Genomic DNA, 11815 nt, shown 5'->3' on the forward strand with positions numbered 1-11815 from the left:
CGACCTCGGTCCTCCGAAGAACATAAGCTCCAACCAAGCTTCTCTCGTCGATGCACCATCCCCCCTTGATGCCTAAAGGAGTTGGCAAGAGGATGGCAGGAGTCGATCCGACCCAAGGAAGCCACCGTCTTGGAACCACCAACGACGACCGTACATAGCGTGAGAGACAAACGATGAGGGCAGCGGCGAACACCGGAGGAGGACAATAAAGGAACTCCATGTCGTCTTGCACGATGCTCGCAAGAGAGGGATGGCGTCGGAGACGCCGCCATCGTACCAATCCATAACAGAATTGAGGCTTTCGCCCGGAGACAAATACCAACACCAAGCAAGCGAGGAAAATGGAGGCACACTCGACGACGCCTCCAAGGAAGAAAACGACACACACAAGTGCCATCGTAACTGGTCCGGCCAAAACCGAACATGACTTTCATCCGTGATGACGCGCATCTCCACTCCTTCAATGTTTCGGGCAGCATTGTTCAAGATGCCTCACACCGCAGTCACCATAACTAATTGTCATCGATGTTGTGCATCAATTGATCTCCCCAACCTGCATTGTGCGAGAGAGTGCGATCCAGGCCACCAACAACAACGAGCGAGGAGCAGCCGCAGACAATCATGTCGTGCAATGGCTAGATTCAACGCATCGGCCTTCACCTACCAGGGGACTGCCACCAGATCGGATCTGAACAGCACCTCCGAGCACTCCCGAGCGCCAGCTCTCTCGAGGCAACACCGAGCGCCCCTTGCACGGAGGCAAACGACCGCCCACTGCCCGCTGGTATCCTTCATGGCACGACCTCCTTGGCGCCGCCGCGTCCATGTTTGGGCTCGCGCCGCCGTCACAAGCAGAACCTGTGCACCAACCTCGGCCACCACCCTGCAACACATGTCGCGAGAATCCACCTTCCCTCCATGCTCCCCGCTCTGCTCCAGTGGCTCTCACACTCCACCTTCCCGTGAAACACGCCGCCGGCCACCCCACCTCCATGGCTGCCCCACACGACGTCCCGCTCCGTGCGAAGGGAGACCGTTGAGGGGGCCTAGCCAGCACCAACAGCCTTCGTCGGCCGGGCGCGACCGCCACCGCATGCTCCGACGGCGCCGGCTGGGGGAGGGAATCGGGGGCATGATGTGTTTTGGGAGAAATTATGCATGATACTAACAAGTCAACACCCCGTGCATGCATACCATCCTAGGATTTTGCAGGCCAACAAAGCACGTTACATGCATAAATCAGCAAATTATCCATCTTAATTTGACCACTAGTTACCTATGTAATGTACACGAGTAGCAAGTGAATTTGTTAGAAGATCAAACGCTATGCTTACGGTTTGGGTCTTGTCCATCACATCATTTTTTATTGACGTGATCCGTTATCAAATACTAACTCATGTTTATGGCTAGCAAACCTTAATCATCTTTGATCAATGAGCTAGTCGAGTAGAAGCTTTACTAGGGACACTATGTTGTCCATATATCCACACATATACTTAAGTTCCAATCAATACACTTATAGCATGGATAATAAACGATTATCATGAACAAGGAAATATAACAATAACCAATTTATTATTGTTTGTAGGGCATATTTCCAACACATGCGGTGTGCTAGGCATACTCCATCACAACTTGTGGGGTGGCCTAATGTTATGAGGAGGAATCTCGGACCCGTCGTGGTCATAGTCTTTATCTTGGATGGGTCCTAGTGGAGGAATCGAATACATGTCAAAAAATTACTGAACCAACTAAATATCAACACACCTAAATATTTAACATCTAAATATGTTATAGAATATTACTCGACCAACTAAAAATATCGGCACATTTCAGTATTCGACATCTAAATATATTACCGAAACCTACTGGAACAACTAAAAAATTCACACACCTAATGGAGCAACTAAAAATATTCACACACTCCGTCTGGTTAGAGAGCCTTGATGAGGCCATCACCTGCCGTTCGGAGCCACCCAAGGACCGCGTGCGTATGAGTCAGTCGGACCTCGCACGCAAGGGCCACCTCCTCCATTGCCCAGCTGACGCTCTCGTCCACCTCGCCCCCGTCCCAACGTAGTTCCTCCTGGCACTACGCGGCGGTTTGCTCCGCCCACGGCTGGGTCTCCAGGAAATGAGTCGAACCAACGAAAACACTAAAACACAAGACAAGCAAGGCAATGGCCGGCACTAGCTATAGGCTGGCGCCCGGCTTGTTGGGGAACGTTGCATGGGAAACAAAAAAATTCGTACGCACACGAAGACCTATCATGGTGATGTTCATGTATGAGAGGGAGATCAGATGCACATACCGTTGTAGATCGCTAAGCGGGAAGCGTTAATAAACGCGGTTAATGTAGTGGAACATCTTCGTGATTCAAATCACCGTCGTCAAACAATCCGTCCCGATCTAGCACCGAACGGACGGCGCCTCCACGTTCAGCACACGTACAACTCGATGACGATCTCCGCCTTCTTGATCCAGCAAGATAGACGGGAAGTAGATGAGTTCTCCGGCAGCGTGACGGCGTGCCGGTGATGGTGATGATCTATTCCTGCAGGGCTCCGCCCGAGCTCCGCAGAAAACCGATCTAGAGGAAGAACTACGAAGTAGAGGTTTAGGGTTGCACGTGGCAAAGTTGTGTCTCAAAAACACTAAAAACTCAAGGGATCCCCTAGGGCGTCGGCCGAAGTGGGAGAGGAGGGACTCCAACCCCAATTCGGTTTGGGGAAGGAGGAGTCCCTTCCTTCCTTCCCACCTCCCTCTTTTTTTCTCCTTTGATTTTCCCTTAGCCAAAATAGTCCACTTGGGCTGGCCTCACCAGCCCAAAAGGGCTGGTGCACCACCAATGGGCTATTAGGTTCTATCCCGGGCGGGTGGCCCCGTCCCGGTAAAAAACCCAGAACCCATTCGTCACTCCCGGTACACTCCGGTAATGCCCGAAATCTTTCCAGAGGCCAAATGAAACAATCCTATATATCAATCTTCGTTTACAGACCATTCTCGAAACCCTCGTGACGACTGTAATCTCATCCGGGACTCCGAACAAACCTTCAGTCACCAGCACCTATAACTCAATTATACCGAAACGTCACCGAACCTTAAGTGTGCAGACCCTGCGGGTTCGAGAACTATGCAGACATGACCCTAGACCTGGATGTCCATATTGGATCCTAAATATTCTATGAAGATCTTATCAGTTGAACCTCTGTGCGAAGAATTCATATAATCCCGTATACCATTCCCTTTGTCCTTCGGTATGTTACTTGCCCGAGATTTGATCGTCGGTATCCCTATACCTATTTCAATCTCGTTACCAGCAAGTCTCTTTACTCATTCCGTAATACAAGATCCCGTGACTAACACTTTAGTTCACATTGCTTGCAAGGCTTATATGTGATGTTGTATTACCGAGTGGGCCCCGAGATACCTCTCCATCACACGGAGTGAAAAATCCCATTCTTGATCCAAGATAACTCAACGAACACCTTCGGAGATACCTGTAGAGCACCTTTATAGTCACCCAGTAACGTTGCAACGTTTGATACACACAAGGTATTCCTCCGGTGTCACTGAGTTACATGATCTCATGGTCACAGGAATGAATATACTTGACACGCAGAAAACAATAGCAACAAAATGACACGATCAAATGCTACGTTTATAGTTTGGGTCTTGTCCATCACATTATTCTCCCAATGAGGTGACCCAGTCATCAAGTGACAACACTTGCATATGGTCAGAAAACTTTAACCATCCTTGATCAACTCGCTAGTCAACTAGAGGCATATCAGGGACATAGTTTTGTCTACATATCCACACATGCATTTATGTCTTCATTCAATATAATTATAGCATGGATAATAAACGATTGTCTTGAAACGGGAAATATAATAATAACTATTTTATTATTGACGCTAGGGCATATCTCCAACATGGCTGCCGATCAACCGCAACCAAGAAAAAGCCAAGACACTTACCGGAGAGAGCCTCGTCTACCTCGTGGAAGAGCTTGAGCGCATTGACCGCATCTCACCCCGCCCTTGTCTTGGCTGCCTCCACCCTACGAAGTTGCTTCCTAGGTCTTTCATTGAAAAACATTTGTTCAAGTAATCCTTTACGCTCTCTAAAAACTCCACATTGTTTCCAATCAGCAATATGTCATCCACATATAATATTAGAAATGCTACAGAGCTCCCACTCACTTTCTTGTATATACAAGATTCTGCAACAACTTGTATAAACCCAAACGCCTTGATCACCTTGTCAAAGCGCTTATTCCAACTCCGAGATGCTTGCACCAGTCCATAAATGGATCGGTGGAGCTTACATACTTTTTTAGCATTCTTTGGATCGACAAAACCTTCGGGTTGCGTCATATACAACTCTTCTTTAAGAAAACCATTAGGGAACGCCGTTTTGACATCCACCTGCCAGATTTCATAATCGAAAAATGCAGCTATTGCTAACATGATTCGGACGGACTTAAGCATCGCTACCGGTGAGAATGTCTCATTGTAGTCAACTCCTTGAACTTCTGAAAAACACTTTGCCACAAGTCGAGCTTTATAAACGGTCACATTACCGTCCGCGTCCATCTTCTTCTTAAACATCTATTTGTTCTGAATAGCCTTGCAACCTTGAGGTAATACTTCCAAAGTCCACACTTTGTTTTCATACATAGATCATATCTCGGACTTCATGGCCTCTAACCATTTGTTGGAATCCGGGCCCACCATTGCTTCTTCATAATTCGCAGGCTCATTGTTGTCTAACAACATGATAGATAAGACAGGATTGTCGTACCACTGAGGAGCAGTACGTGATCTTCTTGACCTGCGAGGTCCGATGGTAACTTGATCCGAAGCTTCATGATCATCATCATTAACTTCCTCCTCAACCGGTGTTGCTTCGACAGATATTTCCCACTGCTCTGCACCACCATCTAGAGGGAGCAGAGGTTCCAAAACCTCATCAAGTTCTATCTTCCTCGCACTCAATTCTTTTGAGAGAAACTCTTTCTCAAAAAAAGCTCCGTTCTTAGCAACAAACACTTTGCCCTCGGATATAAGATAGAAGGTGTACCCAACTGTCTCTTTTGGGTAACCTATGAAGACACACTTTTCCACTTTGGGTTCGACCTTTTCAGGCTGAAGCTTTTTGACATAAGCATCGCATCCCCAAACTTTAAGAAACGACAACTACGGCTTCTTGCCATACCATGGCTCATGTGGTGTCGTCTCAACGTATTTTGATGGTGGTGCCCTATTTAAAGTGAATGCATCTTTCTCTAATGTATAACCCCAAAACGATAATGGCAAGTCGGTAAGAGACATCATAGATCGCACCATATCTAATAAAGTACGATTACGACATTCGGACACACCATTACGCTGTGGTGTTCCAGGCGGTGTCAAGTGTGAAACAATTCCACATTGTCTTAAGTCAGCACCAAACTCGAAACTCAGATATTCGCCCCCTCAATCAGATCGTAGGAACTTAATCTTCTTGCTACGATGATTTTCAACTTCACTCTGAAATTGTTTGAACTTTTCAAATGTTTCAGACTTGTGCTTCATAAAGTAGATATATCCATACCTACTCAAATCATCAGTGAAGGTGAGAAAATAATGATATCCGCCGCGCGCCTCCACACTCATTGGACCGCACACATCAGTATGTATGATCTCCAACAAGCCACTTGCACGCTCCATTGTTCCGGAGAACGGAGTCTTAGTCATCTTGACCATGAGGCATGGTTCGCACGTGTCAAGTGATTCAAAATCAAGTAACTCCAAAAGTCCATCAACATGGAGTTTCTTCATGCACTTTACACCAATATGACCTAAGTGCAGTGCCACAAAAAGGTGGCGCTATCATTGTTAACTCTACATCTTTTGGTCTCAATGTTATGGATATGTGTGTCATCACAATCAAGATTTAATATGAACAAACCCCTCACATTGGGTGCATGACCATAAAAGATATTACTTATAAAAATAGAACAACCATTCTTTACCTAATAATAAAGAGGCTATCGCTTCCGTCGGAAAACCCACCGAGGTCATTTTATAAAAAAAGTCCTTACTGTTTATGGCATTAAACAAGTAGTATATATTAAATATTTTTTATAATACTCATATCTTTTAAACCGTAACTCCAAATTTAACATATTATACATGGAATTTGATAAATATGATATTATTTTATCTGTTAAACGTTTAATAAAAATACTATCTAGGGTGCAATCTTAATAAATAAGTCATTATTCGTCTTTCTTTCATATCGGTACTCATCCGGGTTGGGGATGAACACGTCAATATCTTTTAAACCGTAACTCTAAATTTAACATATTATACATGGAATTTGATTAGAAATATATGTAGAATTTAAATATGATATTATTTTATCTGTTAAACGTTTAATAAAAATACTATCTAGGGTGTAATCTTAATAAATAAGTCATTATTCGTCTTTCTTTCATATCAGTACTCATCCGGGTTGGGGATGAACACGTCAACAAAATCAGGATTAGAGATGAAACTGAAGGTCACTTGACTGATTCTTTGTATGTATTAAATCCACATGCAAGCCGTGTTAAAATAGAAGACCTGTGAAATTTTGAACTGCATTTTTGTAGGATAAGACCATCTTTATTTGTATCGTAACTATAAATTCTCAAATTATAGACATTTTTTTATAAATTAAGAGCGTGTGTCGTGTGGTATTTCTTTCTCCCGTTGCAACGCATGGGCCCTTTTGTTATAATAATAAAGCGTCGATCGCTTTTGTCGTACGTCGTTGGCAGTTTTGCACAAAACTCCCTCCATTTCTGGGTATTCAACCCGCAGTCCCTATGTGGATCTCGAAAAAAAACGTTTCCTCTCTCCCTCACTCGGTCTCCTTCTTCCCTGCTGCGAGGCTGCTGCCATGGGAGCCCGAGCTCAAAGCTCCGCCGTTGGCCACCTCGCCCCCGTCTCTGGCCAGATCCGAGCTCGAGCCGCTGGGATCTGTTGACCCCAACGCGGATCCACCTCGCCCCGGCCTTCTCCGGCCTCGCCTCGCGAGGGTCTGCGCTGGGGAGTCGTGTGCGGTGAGGGAGAGGAGAGGGACGTCGCGCGCGAGTCCGCGTCGTGGGCAGCTCCTGCTCCTGGTGGCGTCGTCGCGGGCTCACGGTGCCCGCCACCGCCGCCTGCGCTGCCGTGAGCCGGATCTTCGGCGGCAACTGGTGCTGCGACGTGCTCACGGGAGGCGGCGGGGTCGGTGATGGAGTTGGAGCCGACGCGGGCGGCATGTCGGCGTCGTTGGGGTCGCGGAGGAGGGGGAGGCTGAGGGACGGCTCCTGCTCCAGCGGCTTCGGCCCGCGGCGGAGGAGGCGGCGGAGCGGCTTGGTCTCCGTCGAGGAAGAGGAGGAAGACGACGACGACGCCGACTCCTGCTGCTTCCGCATCCGCAGCAGGTCCCTCCACCTCCTGGCCGGATCCTTAGGCTCCTCCGTTGCCTGCTCCGCCTCCACCACCGCATCCTTGGCCGCCTCCGCCCTCGGCGTCTCCTCCGACCTCGCCCTCTCGGGTTGCTGCGTTGTCAGCGCCGGGGCCAGCGGAGGCCGGGTGGCCGCCGCCGCGGCCTCCGAGGAAGATGGGAGGCAGAGCGGGACGAACTTGCCCCCGGAGAAGAGCTCGTCGGCGGGGAGCATGGTGGACACGGCGGAGCAGCCGGCGAGGAGGAACTCGAAGTCGGCGCTGGCTCCCCCGCCCCCCGCAGCGTCCCTGCCGCCTGTTGGGGCTAACTCTCTCAGCTCCCTTCTCTCACGGCTGCCTCTCACAGCCAACTCAAGAACAATGGAGACAGATGTTTGGTGAGCTGTTGTATCACACAGCCAAGGTCTTTTCTTCTCTCTATTCCCCTTGTTCTCTTATGAAACAAAGATGCTTACAACTCTTAAGTAACACACAACCACACACTAACCAGCCGCTACTCTCGGCAACTAATCCCACTAAGCTAGCCCATGCACGCACTAACACACGCACTATCCATGACCTTATCTTATCGCTGGAATCGCTCCAACAAACACACCACTTGGTCATGCAACTAACTACGCATGCATGCTAACAGACTCGTGATGACCCAGCCAGATCAACTTGACCATGTAGCTCGTCACGTTCCAGCTGCTCACGCTGCTCGCCGCTTCACACGACGTTGCCGCACTACCACACCGCATCGCACGGTCGGATGCATCTCGCTTCCATGTGCGTTGCAGCCATGACTTTGCCGGAATAGTTCTAAGCTAAACTACATGCAGTACGAAAATAACATGTAGATACATAGGCATCAAGATTATATCTAATATTCAACCCCCTAATCTTGATGTCCATTGTTCAGGCAGAAACTTCAAAGAAGAGACGGTTCTTCACTGCCCTAGCCGGCCAGGAGTGCCTTCTCCTCGTTCTCCTTCTTCTTCTCCCGACACTCCCAAGCAAAATGTCCAAAGGCATCACAGTTATAGCACTGTACCTCGCTCTTGTCTCTGTGCTCTCCACCACGGCTATGTCCGAGGCCACGTCCACGGCCACGACCCCGTCCTCGCGACGAGTCATGCCCTCTCGCCATGAGAAGTTGCTCCTCTTCACGCGCCGTCTCCCGCCCCTTGACGAGCTCCTCATGTGCCTTGAGTGAACCAATGACCTCCTCCATGGCCATCTTGTTGGTGTCGCCGAACAACGCAATTGACGAAGCAACGTGGATGAACTTGTTGGAGACGGCTCGCAGCAGCTTCTTCACGACGTACTTCTCCTCCAATGGATCACCAAGCTCACGGATGCGTCCCACGAGCGTCGTGAACCTCGCCGCGAAATCATCCACGGACTCTGCATCACCCATCTTGAGGCCATCGAACTCCGAGCGCAAGGACTGAATCCTTGCCTCCCGGACGCGCTCGACGCCAACGTGCATGGAGCGTAGAGCCGCCCACACATCGGCAGCGGTCTCCTCCGCTACGCGTAGCAGCGTCATGTCGTCGATCGACTGGGAGATGATCGTCATGGCCATCTCCTCCTTGCCCTTGTCGACCTCCATGGACGACGCCTCGTGATCAACGGCAGCCCATGCGTCGTTGGCTCGCAAGAGGTACTTCATCCTCATCGCCCATGCCGTGTAGTTCGTCCTTGTTAGCAGCGGGAATGGAAGCTTTCCCGCTGCCACCGTCGCCGTCACCGCCGCCGCCGTCGCGGACACTGCCGGCACCAGCGCTCCACTCGCTGAAGAGTCACGCGTCATCTTCAACCTAGCTCTGATACCAAATGTTGGGGCTAACTCTCTCGGCTCCCTTCTCTCACGGCTGCCTCTCACAGCCAACTCAAGAACAATGGAGACAGATGTTTGGTGAGCTGCTGTATCACACAGCCAAGCTCTTTTCTTCTCTCTATTCCCCTTGTTCTCTTCTAAAACAAAGATGCTTACAACTCTTAAGTAACACACAACCACACACTAACCAGCCGCTACTCTCGGCAACTAATCCCACTAAGCTAGCCCATGCACGCACTAACACACGCACTATCCATGACCTTATCTTATCGCTGGAATCGCTCCAACAAACACACGACTTGGTCATACAACTAACTACGCATGCATGCTAACAGACTCGTGATGACCCAGCCAGATCAACTTGACCATGTAGCTCGTCACGTTCCAGCTGCTCACGCTGCTCGCCGCTTCACACGACGTTGCCGCACTACCACACCGCATCGCACGGTCGGATGCATCTCGCTTCCATGTGCGTTGCAGCCATGACTTTGCCGGAACAGTTCTAAGCTAAACTACATGCAGTACGAAAATAACATGCAGATACATAGGCATCAAGATTATATCTAACACCGCCGCCACACCCGCCGGCGTCCTCGAGGCTGAAGGAGACGCGCAGGGCGAGCCACTGCATCGCGGCCGACGGCGGGGGCGAGGGAGGCGGCGGCGGCGGGGCCGGGGGCCGCGACGCCGCAGCGGAGGCCATCGATCGGGTTCGCTGCGGCGCGGGGTTCGCTGCTGCAGCGGAGCGCGAGCGAGTTCCCTTCTCTTCTTCCTCGCTGGGCTTGGCGCAAGGGAACAAAATAGAATGGAGGAGGGTGGCAGCGGTAGCTGTGCCGGTGCGCACCGGCGACGGCCCTCGTGTCGGCGACGCAGTAGTCGACGAGGAGGTCCGGGTCGGAGCTGCAGACGGCGGAGATGAAGATGATCGTCACGAGCGAAAGGATGGCTCGAGAGATGGGAGCGGCATGGTTGGTTGTGGCGCCTATGGCTACGCCTCGAACGTATGATCAGCGATCAGTACATTCAGCAGTCACGGCTCATGTGCGTATGATTGTATGCTCCTTGGGCTTTGAGGAGTTGGCAGATGATGCTTTGAAGTTATTGTGGGTGCGAGTGGCTGCATTGGCTACGTTACGTTACCATTGCCTTGGAGAATGAGACACATATACTTTTGATGATGGAAGGTTTTCTTTTCAAGTCACTCTTGAACGTCGTGGTTAAAACTTGCTGAAAATCATGGGCTCAGACTTGCTATCTGAAATTCCATATCTCCTGTTGGAATCCACCTGAAACCTGTAGAACAGGAAATTCACTGATGTAGCGGCAGTGTTGCGATGACATGGCATTGTGCAGTTTATTGCTACTTGACCACGTAACATTGGATAGTTCAAACTTATAAGCATGCAACATTAGAATCGGAAGCAGCAATATTTATCAAGCAACAGAAGCAAATTCCATCTTAAGCTTCACTCACAATATCATTTCAATATTTTGGACTCCTATTTATTGTCATTTTCATTGTGTAGTATTGCTGAACAGCCCATCGATCTTTGAGAAGATTTTCTCTGATGAGTTTATTCTTGACATCATAGGCGCCCTTGAATGTATGATTTCTCCTCCAGTCCTTTGTTTCTTCCTGTTTCTCCCATAACTCTTAAGCTGGTTGTGCCTCTTTCTACGCCCGGTGCAACGCACGGGCATTTGTACTAGTATTCTCTAACTTAAATGAGTAACCATCTCGCAATAAAGAAGATCCAGATATTCTTAACGCAGACACTAAATAACAATTATTTAAGTTCATAACTAATCCCGATGGTAACTGAAGTGAGACCGTGCCGATGGCGATTGCATCAACCTTGGAACCATTTCCCACGCGCATTGTCACTTCATCCTTTGCCAGCCTTCGTTTATTCCGCACTTCCTGCTTCGAGTTGCAAATATGAGCAACATAACCGGTATCAAATACCCATGCACTACTACGAGAGTTGGTTAGGTACACATCAATAACATGTATATCACATATACATGGTTTGGCGTTGGCAGCCTTCTTATCAGCCAAATACTTGGGGCAGTTGCTCTTCTAGTGACCCATCCCCTTGCAATAATAGCACTCAGTTTCTGGCTTAGGTCCAGCCTTGGGTTTCTTCACCGGAGGGGCAATAGCTTTGCCGCTCTTCTTGGAGTTACCCTTCTTGCCTTTGCCGCTTTTCTTGAAACCAGTGGTCTTATTCACCATCAACACTTGATGTTCTTTCCGGAGTTCTGACTCTGCGACTTTCAGCATCGCGAATAACTCGCCGGGTGACTTATTCATCCCTTGCATGTTATAGTTCAACACAAAGCTCTTGTAGCTAGGTGGCAGTGATTGAAGAATTTTGTCAGTGATAGCCTCTTGCGGGATTTCAATCCCCAGCCGAGCTAGACAGTTTGAGTACCCAGACATTTTGAGCACATGTTGAGTGACACACGAATACTCCTCCATTTTGCAAGCATAGAATTTATCAGAGGTCT

At 49.1% G+C, this 11815-nt stretch overlaps 1 protein-coding gene across 1 annotated transcript; it reads right to left on the reverse strand.

Moving 5' to 3' along the window:
* Positions 1-535: 535 nt before the first annotated feature.
* LOC123409179 (formin-like protein 15) lies at positions 536-10094 on the reverse strand. Its single transcript, XM_045102146.1, has 4 exons — positions 9878-10094; positions 6897-7777; positions 665-1198; positions 536-553 (listed from the first exon to the last, which is right to left on the reverse strand). Exons 1-4 carry the CDS (start codon positions 10005-10007, stop codon positions 536-538), a joined length of 1563 nt encoding a protein of 520 aa, XP_044958081.1. The 5' UTR covers positions 10008-10094.
* Positions 10095-11815: the final 1721 nt, after the last annotated feature.

Source organism: Hordeum vulgare, chromosome 7H (assembly GCF_904849725.1).
Source record: "Hordeum vulgare subsp. vulgare chromosome 7H, MorexV3_pseudomolecules_assembly, whole genome shotgun sequence".
In the NCBI taxonomy this organism is placed as follows: Eukaryota; Viridiplantae; Streptophyta; class Magnoliopsida; order Poales; family Poaceae; genus Hordeum; species Hordeum vulgare.

Coding starts and splice junctions, on each gene's coding strand:
- LOC123409179 (XM_045102146.1), bottom strand. CDS start 10,007: ATGGCCTCCGCTGCGGCGTCGCGGCCCCCGGCCCCGCCGCCGCCGCCT. Junction 7,778..9,877: donor GGACGCCGGCGGGTGTGGCG/GCGGTGTTAGAT, acceptor TAGCCCCAACAG/GCGGCAGGGACGCTGCGGGG. Junction 1,199..6,896: donor GCAGGGAAGAAGGAGACCGA/GTGAGGGAGAGA, acceptor GCAAAATCCTAG/GATGGTATGCATGCACGGGG.